The sequence below is a fragment of the Platichthys flesus genome, chromosome 24 (genome assembly GCF_949316205.1).
Source record: "Platichthys flesus chromosome 24, fPlaFle2.1, whole genome shotgun sequence".
Classification (NCBI taxonomy): Eukaryota; Metazoa; Chordata; class Actinopteri; order Pleuronectiformes; family Pleuronectidae; genus Platichthys; species Platichthys flesus.
Window position 1 is genome coordinate 14495308 of NC_084968.1, and position 17924 is coordinate 14513231.

At 42.3% G+C, this 17924-nt stretch overlaps 4 protein-coding genes across 4 annotated transcripts; 2 read left to right on the top strand and 2 right to left on the bottom strand.

Annotated features, from left to right (window-relative positions):
* The first annotated feature begins 359 nt into the window (after window positions 1–359).
* Window positions 360–3031, top strand: LOC133950041 (ER membrane protein complex subunit 4-like). The gene is made up of 6 exons (XM_062384201.1): window positions 360–497; window positions 1157–1298; window positions 1424–1538; window positions 1856–2009; window positions 2117–2277; window positions 2560–3031. Exons 2-6 carry the CDS (start codon window positions 1198–1200, stop codon window positions 2593–2595), a joined length of 567 nt encoding a protein of 188 aa, XP_062240185.1. The 5' UTR covers window positions 360–497; window positions 1157–1197; the 3' UTR covers window positions 2596–3031.
* On the top strand, window positions 417–13731 carry LOC133950040 (ER membrane protein complex subunit 4). Its single transcript, XM_062384200.1, has 6 exons — window positions 417–497; window positions 11668–11812; window positions 11938–12052; window positions 12370–12523; window positions 12631–12791; window positions 13260–13731. The coding sequence occupies exons 2-6, from the start codon at window positions 11709–11711 to the stop codon at window positions 13293–13295; spliced, it is 570 nt and encodes a 189-aa protein (XP_062240184.1). The 5' UTR covers window positions 417–497; window positions 11668–11708; the 3' UTR covers window positions 13296–13731.
* sb:cb1081 (sterile alpha motif domain-containing protein 9-like) lies at window positions 3530–5793 on the bottom strand. The gene has a single exon (XM_062383472.1). It carries the CDS (start codon window positions 5782–5784, stop codon window positions 4111–4113), a length of 1674 nt encoding a protein of 557 aa, XP_062239456.1. The 5' UTR covers window positions 5785–5793; the 3' UTR covers window positions 3530–4110.
* On the bottom strand, window positions 9744–11160 carry LOC133950042 (circumsporozoite protein-like). Its single transcript, XM_062384202.1, has 2 exons — window positions 11031–11160; window positions 9744–10733 (listed from the first exon to the last, which is right to left on the bottom strand). Exons 1-2 carry the CDS (start codon window positions 11143–11145, stop codon window positions 10480–10482), a joined length of 369 nt encoding a protein of 122 aa, XP_062240186.1. The 5' UTR covers window positions 11146–11160; the 3' UTR covers window positions 9744–10479.
* Window positions 13732–17924: the final 4193 nt, after the last annotated feature.

Here is a 17924-nt window from a genome sequence, read left to right on the forward strand (position 1 = left end):
GTCTCTGATTGAGTCTTAATTCTCTTTATGATGAAATTCTTCCACAAGCTATCAGAGCTCAGTCATGTATGCCTGCTGATAAAATCATAATGAATATGAAAAGTATATAGAATAAGACTTCCTGTCACATTCTGTGAATCCTTGTGTAGTACAGACCACACCACCTCCATTCGATGCATAGTAAATTAATACTCTCATTATTATGATATTTTCATTACTTTAACTAATATAAAATCTTTATCATCATTAATAATAATATATTTTCATCATTATATTTGTTTAGTATAAAATAGAACAAAGCTCCAGTGAGGGTGGAATCATTTCTCCGGACTGGCCTCTAGGGGGCGAGTTTGACGTACGTCATCATTAAGGGCCGTGAATCCAGAGTGCGACGGAAGCTGCGACTCGTTTTCTCAACGCAACGATTTTTTTTCTCCCATTTGATCGTAATAACGACAAAAGCAGCGACCAGCGGCGCAGTGGATGTTCATCTGAAGGTAAACACGTGAGATGACGTCTTGTTTGTGGTGTTTTGACGTAACAAGACCGTGACGTCAGCTGTGTGAAAGCGTCGCGTCGAGGCGTCACCTTCGTGTGTGATGGTTCCAGAGAAACAACAGAAGCAATAACCAGTTAAACCAGGATCAACTGAGTCTGGATGTTAACGTGTGAGGTTCAACTGGCACTGGTGGGAGGTTAGAGAGGAGGAAACCAGGATTCACGGGTTTAACGCTCATATTTAATAAACCAGTGTTCTCCACACATCGAGCTTCTTAAACTTTAACATCTAAACATCTATTTTTATTATTTAATCTTTATTGTTTAACATGCATTTGGAGTTTCCTGGACATTACAGACATTTCCCTGTTGTTGTGAATGAAGCGGATCCGGATAATCTCCTGCAGCCTTCTTCTTATGTGAAATACAAACTGGACATTATCCGGAGTTCGTGTCTTACGTCACTTCCTGCGCTTCTGTTTGTCACCACGTCGGAGCCTTTGAGTGGATTTTAATAACTTCTGAGTGTTTTTAACTGATCCTCAGTTTCTCCAGGTTCAGACTCAGTTTCATCAAGCTACTGGTTTCAGGGAGACCAGTAGCTTTAAGTGCATAGAGCCTCTGATTCCCGGTCAACCTGTGTGTTTGTCCTCTGCAGGTGTCTTCTGTCTCTGAGGTACAGCAGCGTAGACGTTTGCCATGGCGTCTCCAGGAGGACAAGGAGGAGCTCTGTCGACCAGGGGAGGCGGCGCGGCCCGGAGGATGAAGTGGGCTCTGGAGCTGAGCTCTGGAAACCCGAGGTGAACAGAACGACAGGACATCATGAATTAGAGACAACTCGGTGCAGTGAAGAGACACATTCAGTGAATCACGGGACAGTAAAGTTTAATCTTTGTGCTGTGTCTGTGCTGCGTCTGTGCTGCAGGAGTCGTGGAGACCGGCAGGGGGGGCAGGGAGACGTCGTGTATCCCATCGGCTACTCTGAGAAACCCGTCCCTGACACCAGCATCCAGGAGACGGACAAGAACCTGGTGGAGAAGGTGAGGGGGTCTCCTCCTTCATATCAACGCAGATATTGACTTTGTTTGCGACTTCCTGTTGAGTTTATACTCAAAATAATAATAGTCTCCTAAGTTCACACAGCTGAAGTTATGAAAGTCACTGATCACAAACTGCTGTAGTTTCATTGAGGTGCAGCTGACAGTATACTGTTCATTCTCACTCGAGGGTTTTAAAGGTTTTGTTATTTACAATCGTTCAATAATCCATTCAGTGTGTAACATGTGAGAGAAGATGAATCTGTGATATCACAGGAATGTGCTGCTGAGCATTGTCCTCTGTCTCCTCTGTCTCACAGCGCTGCTGGGACGTGGCCCTTGGGCCCCTGAAGCAGATCCCCATGAACCTGTTCATCATGTACATGTCGGGCAACACCATCTCCATCTTCCCCATCATGATGGTCTGCATGATGGCCTGGAGGCCCATTCAGGCCCTCATGTCCATGTCTGCCAGTGAGGATCCAGTTGTTCACATAGTTTTGATTCACACACAGTTTTATAGTTAATTTGGTTTATGAGTCATAACTTTTCCTTCAATCCTCCTCTCTGTTGTGTCTCAGCCTTCAAACTGTTGGAGAGCTCCAGTCAGCAGTGGCTCCAGGGCCTCGTCTACCTGGTGGGAAACCTCCTGGGCTCCGCGTTGGCCATTTACAAGTGTCAGTCGATGGGCCTGCTCCCAACACACTCGTCTGATTGGCTGGCTTTCATAGAACCGCCTCAGGTAAACACTATGATTATTAGAATCAATTAGTGTGTTGATCGTCTCCATGGCAAATGAGCCCGTCAGTTTCTACTGCTGTTCAGGCTTTGACCAGTAGGGGACAGAATAGGCTAACTTTGTTATTGCATGTTAAATTGGGTTTAATAAAGTTAAGTTTTCTGCATTTAACCCATATACGATAAATACATATTTGATGAGCAGTTGTGTGATTACCTCCTGTCGCCGTGTTACAGAGTCGATTCAGCACTTTTCTAATCCTCTGAACTCTTTTCTTCTCCACAGAGGATGGAGATCATGGGCGGAGGGATGGTGCTGTGAAGCTACTGAACCCGATGCACATGAAGGATTCATATATCCACAGAGGTTTATACACTGCTCATCCTGCAGCAGACGACCGCTCACACAAGGTTTCCTCCTCAGCAGATCATCAGACTGGCTCCTGTTGAACTACAGGGATTTACTACACACGGACAGACTCACAATCACGTTTGTTTGTCTTGCAGAATACAGAATTCTATACGGTTTTATCTACAACTTCCTAGAGATTCACTCACAGCCTGTGCATTTGTTTCTTTCCCCCTCGTTTCATTTCTCTCGTCTCAGTTTGGAGTGAAACTCTTAATTTAATACGATTTCCTTTTGTTAGCAGCAACATTTACTAACCTGTTTAACTTATAGCTCTGTCTAATTTATACTGATCTCCTTTCCGAAAATTGTCTATGAAATAAATCCTTATTGGCCGAATTGAAATGTCTTAATCTTGCTGAATGAATTCTGGTGTCTGATTTCTACATGAAATATGTTGGAGCTCGTTCACGTTTAGGGAACAGGCTCAGAATCAGGTTGATGAATCTAATGAGTGTTTTTACTTAAGAAGGTTTCAATGCTCTAATGTTCAGAAACCATCACTTTCCTAAAACTGCTGCAGCTCCTCTGATCAGCCTCTGTCTGAAACACATTCCACCTGTTTCTGGAGTTTGGGTGTTTTTCTAGAGAGTCCGTGGTAGTGTCTTGTGAATGAATCCTTTGCTATGTTAATGACTGGACTGTTTCAGTCAGCACTGGATGTGGAGGTCAGGACACTTAGTGAAACTAGACACGAATCAGTGAAAACACAAAACCACAGTTATAATAATAATAATCACAACTTTATTTGTATAGCACTTTTCAATACAAGTCACCAAGTGCTCTATAACAAACGATATGAATCAAAATAATAACTAATAATGATAAAAATAATAATATAGGTACTGATAACTAATCCAATAGACACCACATGATAAAAGCTTTATTATATAGAAGAACAGGTTATCTCCCCTGGTAGAAACCTTTTTAGTTGAGATGGAAATTAATTTTGTCAAATACATTTGGATGCTTAAGAGAGTGAATACCTGGCCAGTAGAATGCAATGGGGGGGGGGGGGGGGGGATACAATTAATTATTGTAAATACTAAACACAAACACAAAATCTGTTTTACAACCAAAATATGTATAAGCAAGTAGGATGTATTTGAGAGAAATGTCTCTAATATCTTTATCACATATGATTGAGACATATTTTCATAGACATATAAGAATATCCACACATTACAACAAATCTGATTAATGTCAATCACATTTGACCCATACACCTTCAAAAGAACTGATAATTCAGAGTAATGAGTGAAAGAAAATAAAATAAAATGGTCAGGTGCTTTAGAGAAACCTTACACTTAGTTTTCATGAATCCTAAAATAATTTCACACGAGAATGATGGCTTTCAAGGTACCGATGGTGATCTGTTGGTCATTCCATCACTTGTTGTGCTGGGTCTTGATCCCAAAGTGTTCCTGGTCAGTCATTGTTCACATGAGGGACTCCCACCTTGACGAGGACAGGACCCTTAATGTTGAAGCCAAGATAGATGGTGCTCAACGTTGGATCCTTCGGTTCAACCTCTGTTGAAACCTTTTCTTTCCACCCTCCGGCACAAACATCCACTTTATTGTCGTGAACCATGACCGGGCGAAGGATGTTTTGGATTTCCGGCAATTGCCAAACGTCACCCTCATTCCACATGTGTTCAATCAGACTTTGTTTCTCTGAATCAGTTGGATTGTTTTCACCCGCCAGCATGGCGTCCACCGTTTGTTCCACGATTGCATCCAGCCGTGATTTGTGAATCCATTTGTTCAGTCCAGATTCCTTACCCAGAAAAAACAGAGGCAAAAGGTAGCGGGATCGAAGGTACTTTGCATAACTGGACCTTTCATAGGCTTCTTCCATGAAGGTGACATGCTGATGTAGGTCTGGGCCAGAACCAAGGTCAAGAGGCAGCTGTCCAGGCTGCCTATCTGTGGGCGCTTGTTCCACTTCTTCATCGTCCTCGTCCTGCAGCACCGGAGGCTGCTCCTCAGGGAACAACCACAGCAGCAGCACCAAGAGGTAGAACTCTGGACTTCTATGCCTCCTTTCTGTGGCCAAGAATCTCAAAATGATAGTTTGGAGTTCTTCCACCGAGGCGAGCTGAGGAGAATCCGGCATCCTGTTGCCCAAGATGATGTTGGAGAGGATGTACCTCTCGGCTACTTGGACATCATCAACATTTTCCTCATAGTGGTTTTTCAACTCACGTTGGATTTCCTCTAAATCAAACCCTGATTTCTCCTCCTCCTGAAATCCTGCCCTCTTCCCCCTGGACCTGAAAAGGCCTTGATTCAAACAGTCAAGAAGACCTGGGAAGCTGGTGGAGTCAGCTGCTGCTTTTGTTGTGTAATGTTCGTAACAGAGGGCCACATCCTTCCAGAAGTAGTCTGGCTCTAAAGTTGTCTCATTGGGCGTCGAGTAGGTCAGGTACCACTCAAAGAATTCAAACTTGTCTTGAACTTCCTTTTCCCTGTTTTGGATTAAAGTAGCCTTCAGTTGCTGGTCACTGAGTTTTTCAAAAGCGATCTTTGCCACTTGAATGAAGCCGAAAAGGCCCCGATTGTTGAAAGTATCTGCAAAGCTTGCAGTACCTTCTGTGTCCATCTGTTGCGGCTCTTCCTTGTCTGCTTTCTTCTCCACATCTTCAAATGCTGTGAAGGCCTTGTCTGCCATTCTCATGATTTCGTCTGGTCCCGTACCCAGCCTCAACAAACGGTTCTTATAAACCTGTCCAAGAGTGTCAGCTATGTAAGAGATGTCTGGAGCTCGATCAATGGCTTTCTTTGCCCATTCTTCAGCTTTGTTATAGTCAGATGGTTCTTGAGCAATGTAATACAGACGAGAAACAACTTGGGGGAAAGTGGCGTTCTCTCTGAATTTTGTTGACGCGTTCTTCAAGACAAATAGAGCTTTGTTAAAACTCTCATGCTTCAGTATATCTTCAACCAACCTTGAGAACTTCTCTTGGCGGTTCTCTACCGTTTCTCTCTTTGTCAGCAGATCTTTGATGACTTGGAGAACATGTGGTTCGGCCTGAGCTCCACAAAGTGAGAACATAATGTTTTTCACTGTAGCACTCCTGGGAATCCCAGAGTCAGCCATTACCTCCACAGCCTTTTGTGCAGATACCTGGTTAATCATACATACTTGTACGTGTCCAGGGTTTGGACTGGATTTCCTGATGAAGACGGTAAAAGGCTCCATTCTGTGTTCAAAGGGGGGGCCTCCATGGCTGGGATCAGGTGGGCCAAGAATCCTTTGACACTCAGACATCAGGAGGTAGGACTCAGGAACATAGGCCTTCAGCAGGGCCAACATACAGAACAGCTGCGTGTTGGTGGATGTGGGGTTTTCTCTCATATACAAAACACAGTGCTCATCCAACTCCACCACTAACATCTCCCTGTCAGCACCAGAGGATTCAATGTCTGGTGAACGACGCTCCATTGTGTTGCTTTGTCTTATTGTGAAGCGTAATTTTGTCTTACAAGGCTTATTGTTGTGATTGGAGTGAGCCAAGAATCGTTTGTATTTCTCTCTGGTTGTGGTTTAACGGGTCAGTGCAGCAGCATTTAAAAACCTGAGGAGGAGAGAACACAGCTTTTATAAATCTCATTTCAAACACACAATCATTTATCAGAGCTGCCAACTTTTCAAAAAACCTTGGAGTGAGATTTTGTCGGGGGTGACCAACATTTTGTAGCGCAGGCAACCACACACGTTGGTGGCTCAAATATCAGTGAATAGGAATTTGGCGTTGTATCCATGTTGTGCATTCTGGTGTTTTTTGGGGCCCGAAGTCGTTGATAGGGGCGGCCTACTGGAGATGGACAACATTGGTTACATTCTAAGAAGCAAAGACATAGCTGAAGGTCCACCCCCAGGACATTTTGGTTTAAGTAGATGTTATTTCCTGCATTCTAGTGGATTTTTGGGTGGTATGCTAAAGATGTGCAATACCTGAACTTATTCTGATCCATGTTCCTCTGATCATGACTTGTAGGGCCTTCTAGCCTTGAGCTGAACATTCAACCAGAAAATTATTGTTGTGCCTCAATGACTTTCTATGTACCACAATATAGCTGAATTAATAGACCTTTGTTTAAGATTTGACCAAGGTAGATTGATGACATTTTGATTACAATGGTATTCAACTAATTCTTAACTGAAACCTAAGCTATATTGTTAATAATTGTATTCTTAAGAGCAGTTAATGATTTATGTTCAGCAAAAAATTACACAAGATTAGTTAGGGAGAAATATTTTCATTAATCAAAGCCTCCCACCACACGTTCAAACAAAAAGGTGCAACAAATAAAGTGCTTAAATGCTTAAACAGTAGCCTTTTTAAGCACTACAATGGACCCTCTTCCCCCAAATAAAATTTGTCTGGAGCCGCAAAACATATTTGATAACAAAGCTAAGAAAGTTTTATATAAAGTTATACTATACTTAACTATAGTTTGTTGCATTTATGTAATTATAGAACAACAATAAAGAAAACTGTTGACATTTGATTGATATGTTTACCTGTTACAACAAAGGAAATCAACAAACGCAATACACAGGGAAGTGTAACACCACTTTGAAATAAAATAAACGCAGAGCTATGTAGGGCTATTTGAGTCCTCCCCATATTTATGGAAAATGTATGAAATAACCCTATTTTTAAATAAATAAAAACATATAGCTGCAGCCTAATAGCTTAAAAATATGTTTTAGTTGGCGAAATATAAAAAAAAAGCGAGAGCAGGTCAGACTGGAGGCGAACACAGAAACTGAGGCTCGATAGAAACCAACTGCAGCCTCTGCTCTGATTAAGAAGCTTTCCATAGTTAAGAACCAGTGAGTCACTGAGAGGCTGCTCCACGAGAACGCGCTCTGCTTTCACTGTGTCTCTCTGAGCGAGTGTGCGGGGCGGGGGGCGGAGCCAGCCAACGGACCAGTGCGCTATCTGGGAGCATACACACACACAAACAGAGACACACACACTCGCCCGCTCCTGGTACTTAATGACGGCCTGGTAGGATGTTTAAAAAAATTATCGTGAGTCAACCACCATTATTTTCGTCTCGTCTCGTCAACAAGTTAAAATAGATTTAGTCATAGTTTTTATTTTCAAAGATCCGTTTTTATTTGGCGTGAGAAATTGGATGTGTGGCGTGAGTGCGTGTGAAAACATGCAAAAGCCTGTGTCACACGGCGAAAGCGTGAGAGTTGGCAGCTCTGATTTATATAGCACATTGTGATCATTATATAATAAATAAACTTTAATGGGTGAAAGGGACTTCCGAGAGTAACACAAGTTTTCATTTTTAATCTTAATCACAACATTCCCCTCATGCTCAGCTGCACTTTGTGTTTTGTGCTAATTGGAGAATGCTAACATGCTAAACCAAGACAATGAACATGGTGAACATTATAATTCCTAAATGTAGCATGTTAGCATTTAGCTTTTACTTTTCTAGTTAGAGACTTGCAGTGACTCACCAGCATGAGATGATGTCAACAACCTGAAACCAACTTGTTCTTCTTCACGTTTTACAGCCGATCTATTAAAAGAAAGATCAGTGACTTATAATCAGCAGCTTATAAAACCTGCATGATGAGTGATTCTGTGTCATTTCAAACATGTAGCTCACTGACATGCATCAACAATTTATGCTGATGATGTAGTTTAATTTATCCCCAAATATTTTTGGGGATAAATTAAGATATATGAAACAGTTTAATTCCTAAAAAAAAGAACATGTTGGAAAAAATCTCCAGTAAGAACAAATTTTCTACATCAGAAAAATCAATGAACAATAATCAATAAACATTAATGCAAAATCGTTTTACCTGATTGAGATCCAGCAGGTGTGTGTTTGACTGCAGATCCACGGGGATGGACCTTATATACATGGTGGAGCCACTCCCTCTGCATTCTGTTCATGGTTCAGTGCTCCTTTGTGATCCAGTATAATATTAATAACAACAGAACACTTGTCGATTGAGTCACTAGAACTAATATTCAAAGCTTGACTGACCAGATTCCATCTTACCTACAAGGTACATTTACGTTGAAATGAAACTGCAGCTCGTTTCCTGTAAACGGTCGAACACAGCATCATTCTGAAACTGTTCAGTTTATTGTGAAATGATCTGAACCCAAAGCAGCATTTATATCTACGAAATAAATACACATTATATAGCAAACATTGAAAGTTGCGTGTAGCCTCTAAAGTCCTTGTCTGTCATTCAAAGGACATTATATAGATATAAACATGTTATCTTAAGCAGATTAGAATATTTTTTAGTTTCAAGAGGTTTATTCATCATCAGGAACATGGTGCATGTGTACGTTGAATTTAAGGAGCAAAGATACAGTTTTAAAATCATCACAAAATCTTCAACAGTTTGATTCTACACACTTTCACATGCTGGCGTAAAGTTTACAAGTTTTTATAACTGTTAATAAGTATTTCTGTGGTATAGGAAACTTTGTAAAATTGTTAAATGATTATGAAACAGTTGTAATTTCACAACCAGCCCATGACCTCAACAGTCCTGGATCAGAAACTACAGAACCACCCGGAGCAGCACGCCTATGTTTGATGGATCTTCCTGAACTAGTGTCGAATGTCAGGAATGTTTCAAGAACATCAAGACCTGGATGATTCAGAGCTCTCTCTCTCTTTCACTTTCTCTCTCTTTGTCTCTGTCTTTCGCTTTCTCTCTCTTTGTCTCTCTCTCTTTTCTCTGCTCACCTACCAGTCGGACCACTCTGACTGGTTCTGAAGTTTTTCCCGTCCAGTCACTGCTCATTGTGGGAACTGTTGGTTTCTCTATGAGCTTCAAGGTCGTGACCTTCTACTTAAAGCATCTTGAGATAATGTATATTATGATTTGGTTGCTGTACAAATCAAATTTAGTTGGTGTCACTTTCTCCTGAAGTTTGGCTCTGGTTATTAGTCGCTAACTCCGTAGTCAATTCTCCGGATCTTTCCCGGGTGTCATGTTTCCTGATGTCTTGTCAAGAGAGGAACCGGCACTGAAAGAGGAACCAGACCATTGAAAACTACAATTCCATTTCATTTTATTACAAAAACAAAAACAGGATTTTCAGAATTAACAGTACATCTCTATTCAGAATGAAGAAAAAGAAAAAGGGACAGAGGAGAAGAGCGAAGGAGACAGTTTGTGTTTCTGTCTGCAAACGTTTACAAACCCGTTCAAATAAGAATTATCAGAAAATGTGTCTGCCCCCCCGTCAAATAAACAAAACAGGAAATGTTTCATTTAATTACCACAACTGAACGAACACAGAAGAAAACATGGCTGGAAGGTGAAATGATGAAGAGGAGGAGGAGAGGGAATCTCAGTTTTTATATAAAACACTTGGCAGAGGATCAGGTCACATCTGTTTTTATTTATTAGTTAAGAAACTTATTTTTTTTTAAACAAAAAAATAAACAATGCTTGCAATTAAAAACCCATTTAAACACACACACAAACATGAAACCCTGGTAGATGGATGGAGAAGGGAAGTGGAAAACAAGAGGAGGAGGAGGAAGAGGAGGAGGAAGGAGTGAAGAGGGAGAAGAGCTGATGAGTGAAGTGTGCGACCGACTCACTGTTGACACTTCACTGACCAACACCAAAATAAGAGCCGTCTACGTCTTTATACACATCGTGTGTGAGTGTGTGTGTAAGAAGTGTTCGGGCGACAAGAGCCAGTTGGGGCAGGAGGGAGGGTCAGCTAGGGTTTGGCAGTGTGTGTGTGTGTATTTGTGTGTGTGTGTATTTGTGTGACATTTAGGTCCGTCGCTTCTTCTTGCTGGGCGAGGCTGACGGGCGGGAGGATGGGCGGGATGATGGGCGGGCAGAGGGGCGGGACGATGGGCGGGATGATGGGCGGGCAGAGGGGCGGGACGATGGGCGGGCAGAGGGGCGGGACGATGGGCGGGCAGAGGGGCGGACAGAGGGGCGGGACGCAGGGCCGGAGGACGGTCGGATCTTCCTCTTCCTGTTGGCCGTGTCCTCGTCCTCGTAGACGCTCTCTTTGTCAGCTGAGGGGGACAAGATGTATTTAAACAATAAGTGTTTTTACGAAGCGTGTTCATAATTAACTGGATGGGAGGATGGGAGGTCGGAGAAGAACACAATCCAGGAACTTGTTCACTTTCTTTCAACACTTTCCTTAATTTCTCAAATTAATTCAAGGATCTTGACTCAGTGTCAAATATGCAAATACATTGTGTGTGCTTCGATTTGATCCTGATTCTCTATCACAGGTTTAACGTGATGTTGTCATTTATACTTTCCAGACCGGACAGACTGATGAGGAATAAGCTGCAGCTACAAACCTTTCCTGGCCTCTTCCTCCAGCTCGTCCCAGTCTTTACCGCTCGCCTCCTCGCTGCCCAGCGACTCACTGTACTCCGCTGAACACAAGACATAAACAACTCGTATCAGAGACATCGGATCCAACTTGATTTACAGATTTCACATTTAGAAAACGTTTACTAAACCAGGATCAACTGAGTCTGAATGTTGAAACCAGGATTCACGGGTTTAACGCTAATATTTAATAAACCAGTGTTCCCCACACATAGAGCTTCTGAGACATTAACATCTAAATATGTATTTTATTGTTCTATCTTTATCATTTGACATGCATTTGGAGTTTCCTGGACATTACAGACATTTCCCTGTTGTTGTGAAAGAAGCGGATCCGGACAATCTCCTGCAGCCTTCTTCTTATGTGAAATACAAACTGGACATTATCCGGAGTTCGTGTCTTACGTCACTTCCTGCGCTTCTGTTTGTCACCACGTCGGAGCCTTTGAGTGGATTTTAATAACTTATGAGTGTTTTTAACTGATCCACAGTTTCTCCATGTTCAGACTCAGTTTCATCAAGCTACTGGTTTCAGGGAGACCAGTAGCTTTAAGTGCATCGAGCCTCTGATTCCCGGTCAACCTGTGTGTTTGTCCTCTGCAGGTGTCTTCTGTCTCTGAGGTACAGCAGCGTAGACGTTTGCCATGGCGTCTCCAGGAGGACAAGGAGGAGGAGCTCTGTCGACCAGGGGAGGCGGCGCGGCCCGGAGGATGAAGTGGGCTCTGGAGCTGAGCTCTGGAAACCCGAGGTGAACAGAACGACAGGAGATCATGAATTAGAGACAACTCGGTGCAGTGAAGAGACACATTCAGTGAATCATGGGACAGTAAAGTTTAATCTTTGTGCTGTGTCTGTGCTGCGTCTGTGCTGCAGGAGTCGTGGAGACCGGCAGGGGGGGCAGGGAGACGTCGTGTATCCCATCGGCTACTCTGAGAAACCCGTCCCTGACACCAGCATCCAGGAGACGGACAAGAACCTGGTGGAGAAGGTGAGGGGGTCTCCTCCTTCATATCAACGCAGATATTGACTTTGTTTGCGACTTCCTGTTGAGTTTATACTCAAAATAATAATAGTCTCCTAAGTTCACACAGCTGAAGTTATGAAAGTCACTGATCACAAACTGCTGTAGTTTCATTGAGGTGCAGCTGACAGTATACTGTTCATTCTCACTCGAGGGTTTTAAAGGTTTTGTTGTTTACAATCGTTCAATAATCCATTCAGTGTGTAACATGTGAGAGAAGGTGAATCTGTGATATCACAGGAATGTGCTGCTGAGCATTGTCCTCTGTCTCCTCTGTCTCACAGCGCTGCTGGGACGTGGCCCTTGGGCCCCTGAAGCAGATCCCCATGAACCTGTTCATCATGTACATGTCGGGCAACACCATCTCCATCTTCCCCATCATGATGGTCTGCATGATGGCCTGGAGGCCCATTCAGGCCCTCATGTCCATGTCTGCCAGTGAGGATCCAGTTGTTCACATAGTTTTGATTCACACACAGTTTTATAGTTAATTTGGTTTATGAGTCATAACTTTTCCTTCGATTCTTCTCTCTGTTGTGTCTCAGCCTTCAAACTGTTGGAGAGCTCCAGTCAGCAGTGGCTCCAGGGCCTCGTCTACCTGGTGGGAAACCTCCTGGGCTCCGCGTTGGCCATTTACAAGTGTCAGTCGATGGGCCTGCTCCCAACACACTCGTCTGATTGGCTGGCTTTCATAGAACCGCCTCAGGTAAACACTATGATTATTAGAATCAATTAGTGTGTTGATCGTCTCCATGGCAAATGAGCCCGTCAGTTTCTACTGCTGTTCAGGCTTTGACCAGTAGGGGACAGAATAGGCTAACTTTGTCATTGCATGTTAAATTGGGTTTAATAAAGTTTTATGTGAACTAGTTTATTATTAAGAAAAGATTACACCACTGGTAAAACACACATTTGTCAGATGAGGGTCTCTCTGTCCTTTTTTAAAGACAGTTTGTTTTATGTGATAACGTTTTATTCAGCTTGATAGTACAGAGTACAGCACTATTTCATATTGCTTAGTGAGAGTTGATATATCAGCTAATGTTGCTTTTCTGCATATTACCCGCACGATAAATACATATTTGATGAGTTGTTGTGTGATTTCCTCGTGTCGCCGTGTTACAGAGTCGATTCAGCACTTTTCTAATCCTCTGAACTCTTTTCTTCTCCACAGAGGATGGAGATCATGGGCGGAGGGATGGTGCTGTGAAGCTACTGAACCCGATGCACATGAAGGATTCATATATCCACAGAGGTTTATACACTGCTCATTCTGCAGCAGACGACCGCTCACACAAGGTTTCCTCCTCAGCAGATCATCAGACTGGCTCCTGTTGAACTACTGAGACTTACTCCACACGCACAGACTCACAATCACGTTTGTTTGTCTTGCAGAATACAGAATTCTATACGGTTTTATCCACAACTTCCTAGAGATTCACTCACAGCCTGTGCATTTGTTTCTTTCCCCCTCTATTCATTTCTCTCGTCTCAGTTTGGAGTGAAACGCTTCATTTAATACGATTTCCTTTTGTTAGCAGCAACATTTACTAACCTGTTTAACTTATAGCTCTCTCTAATTTATACTGATCTCCTTTCTGAAAATTGTCTATAAAATAAATCCTTATTGGCCGAATTGAAATGTCTTAATCTTGCTGAATGAATTCTGGTGTCTGATTTCTACATGAAATATGTTGGAGCTCGTTCACGTTTAGGGAACAGGCTCAGAATCAGGTTGATGAATCTCATGAGTGTTTTTACTTAAGAAGGTTTCAATGCTCTAATGTTCAGAAACCATCACTTTCCTCAAACTGCTGCAGCTCCTCTAATCAGCCTCTGTCTGAAACACATTCCACCTGTTTCTGGAGTTTGGGTGTTTTTCAAGAGAGAGTCCGTGGTAGTGTCTTGTGAATTAACCCTTTGCTATGTTAATGACTGGACTGTTTCAGTCAGCACTGGATGTGGAGGACAGGACACTTAGTGAAACTAGACACGAATCAGTGAAAACACAAAACCACAGTTATAATAATAATAATAACAACTTTATTTGTATAGCACTTTTCAATACAAGTCACCAAGTGCTCTATAACAAACGATATGAATCAAAATAACAATAACTAATAATAATGATAAAAATAATAATATAGATACTGATAATTAATCCAATAGACACCACATGATAAAAGCTTTATTATATAGAAGAACAGGTTATCTCCCCTGGTAGAAACCTTTTTAGTTGAGATGGAAATTAATTCCGTCAAATACATTTGGATGCTTAAGAGAGTGAATACCTGGCCAGTAGAATGCAATGGGGGGGGGGGGGATACAATTAATTATTGTAAATACTAAACACAAACACAAAATCTGTTTTACAACCCAAATATGTTTCTAAGCAAGTAGGATGTTTTTGAGAGAAATGTCTCTAATATCTTTATCACATATGATTGAGACATATTTTCATAGACATATAAGAATATCCACACATTACAACAAATCTGATTAATGTCAATCACATTTGACCCATACACCTTCAAAAGAACTGATAATTCAGAGTAATGAGTGAAAGAAAATAAAATAAAATGGTCAGGTGCTTTAGAGAAACCTTACACTTAGTTTTCATGAATCCTAAAATATTTCACACGAGAATGATGGCTTTCAAGGTACCGATGGTGATCTGTTGGTCATTCCATCACTTGTTGTGCTGGGTCCTGATCCCAAAGTGTTCCTGGTCAGTCATTGTTCACATGAGGGACTCCCACCTCGAAGAGGACAGGACCCTTAATGTTGAAGCCAAGATAGATGGTGCTCAACGTTGGATCCTTAGGTTCAACCTCTGTTGAAACCTTTTCTTTCCACCCTCCGGCACAAAGATCCACTTTATTGTCGTGAACCGTGACCGGGCGAAGGATGTTTTGGATTTCCAGCAATTGCCAAACGTCACCCTCATTCCACATGTGTTCAATCAGACTTTGTTTCTCTGAATCAGTTGGATTGTTTTCACCCGCCAGCATGGCGTCCACCGTTTGTTCCACGATTGCATCCAGCCGTGATTTGTGAATCCATTTGTTCAGTCCAGATTCCTTACCCAGAAAAAACAGAGGCAAAAGGTAGCGGGATCGGAGGTACTTGGCATAACTGGACCTTTCATAGGCTTCTTCCATGAAGGTGACATACTGATGTAGGTCTGGGCCAGAACCAAGGTCAAGAGGCAGCTGTCCAGGCTGCCTATCTGTGGGCGCTTGTTCCACTTCTTCATCGTCCTCGTCCTGCAGCACCGGAGGCTGCTCCTCAGGGAACAACCACAGCAGCAGCACCAAGAGGTAGAACTCTGGACTTCTATGCCTCCTTTCTGTGGCCAAGAATCTCAAAATGATAGTTTGGAGTTCTTCCACCGAGGCGAGCTGAGGAGAATCCGGCATCCTGTTGCTCAAGATGATGTTGGAGAGGATGTACCTCTCGGCTACTTGGACATCATCAACATTTTCCTTATAGAGGTTTTTCAACTCACGTTGGATTTCCTCTAAATCAAACCCTGATTTCTCCTCCTCCTGAAATCCTGCCCTCTTCCCCCTGGACCTGAAAAGGCCTTGATTCAAACAGTCAAGAAGACCTGGGAAGCTGGTGTGGTCAGCTGCTGCTTCTGTTGTGTAATGTTCGTAACAGAGGGCCACATCCTTCCAGAAGTAATCTGGCTCTAAAGTTGTCTCATTGGGCGTCGAGTAGGTCAGGTACCACTCAAAGAATTCAAACTTGTCTTCAACTTCCTTTTTCCTGTTTTGGATTAAAGTAGCCTTCAGTTGCTGGTCACTGAGTTTTTCAAAAGCGATCTTTGCCACTTGGAGGAAGCCAAAAAGGCCCCGATTGTTGAAAGTATCTGCAATGCTTGCAGTACCTTCTGTGTCCATCTGTTGCGGCTCTTCCTTGTCTGCTTTCTTCTCCACATCTTCAAATGCTGTGAAGGCCTTGTCTGCCAATCGAATGATTTCTTCTGGTCCCTTACTCAGCCTCAACAAACGGTTCTTATAAACCTGTCCAAGAGTGTCAGCTATGTAAGAGATGTCTGGAGCTCGATCAATGGCTTTCTTTGCCCATTCTTCAGCTTTGTTATAGTCAGATGGTTCTTGAGCAATGTAATACAGACGAGAAACAACTTGGGGGAAAGTGGCGTTCTCTCTGAATTTTGTTGACGCGTTCTTCAAGACAAATAGAGCTTTGTAAAAACTCTCATGCTTCAGTATATCTTCAACCAACCTTGAGAACTTCTCTTGGCGGTTCTCTACCGTTTCTCTCTTTGTCAGCAGATCTTTGATGACTTGGAGAACATGTGGTTCAGCCTGAGCTCCACAAAGTGAGAACATAATGTTTTTCACTGTAGCACTCCTGGGAATCCCAGAGTCAGCCATTACCTCCACAGCCTTTTGTGCAGATACCTGGTTAATCATACATACTTGTACGTGTCCAGGGTTTGGAGTGGATTTCCTGATGAAGACGGTAAAAGGCTCCATTCTGTGTTCAAAGGGGGGGCCTCCATGGATGGGATCAGGTGGGCCAAGAATCCTTTGACACTCAGACATCAGGAGGTAGGACTCAGGAACATAGGCCTTCAGCAGGGCCAACATACAGAACAGCTGCGTGTTGGTGGATGTGGGGTTTTCTCTCATATACAAAACACAGTGCTCATCCAACTCCACCACTAACATCTCCCTGTCAGCACCAGAGGATTCAATGTCTGGTGAACGACGCTCCATTGTGTTGCTTTATCTTATTGTGAAGCGAAATATTGTGTTACAAGGCTTATTGTTGTAATGGAGTGAGCCAAGAATCGTTTGTATTTCTCTCTGGTTGTGGTTTAACGGGTCAGTGCAGCAGCATTTAAAAAAACCTGAGGAGGAGAGAACACAGCTTTTATTCATCTCATTTCAAACACACAATAATTTATATAGCACATTGTAATCATTATATAATGATGACTAATCTTAATCACAACATTCCCGGCACTTTGTGTTTTGTGCTAATTGGAGAATGCTAACATGCCAATCTAAGACAATGAACAAGGTGAACATTATAATTCCTAAAAGTAGCATGTTAGCATTTAGCTGTTACTTTAGCATTGTGTGTAAGGGTAGAATTAACAGCTTGTTCCAGTTAATAAACTTTTCTAGTTAGAGACTTGCAGTGACTCACCAGCATGAGATGATGTCAACAACCTGAAACCAACTTGTTCTTCTTCACGTTTTACAGCCGATCTATTAAAAGAAAGATCAGTGACTTATAATCAGCAGCTTATAAAACCTGCATGATGAGTGATTCTGTCTCATTTCAAACATGTAGCTCACTGACATGCATCAACAATTTATGCTGATGATGTAGTTTCATTTATGCCCAAATTTTTTGGGGGATAAATTAAGATATATAAAACAGTTTAATTCCTAAAAAAAAGAACATGTTGGAAAAAATCTCCAGTAAGATACCGACAAATTTTCTACATCAGAAAAATCAATGAACAATAATCAATAAACATTAATGCAAAATCGTTTTACCTGATTGAGATCCAGCAGGTGTGTGTTTGACTGCAGATCCACGGGGATGGACCTTATATACATGGTGGAGCCACTCCCTCTGCATTCTGTTCATGGTTCAGTGCTCCTTTGTGATCCAGTATATTATTAATAACAACAGAACACTTGTCGATTGAGTCACTAGAACTAATATTCAAAGCTTGACTGACCAGATTCCATCTTACCTACAAGGTACATTCACGTGGAAATGAAACTGCAGCTCGTTTCCTGTAAACGGTCGAACACAGCATCATTCTGAAACTGTTCAGTTTATTGTGAAA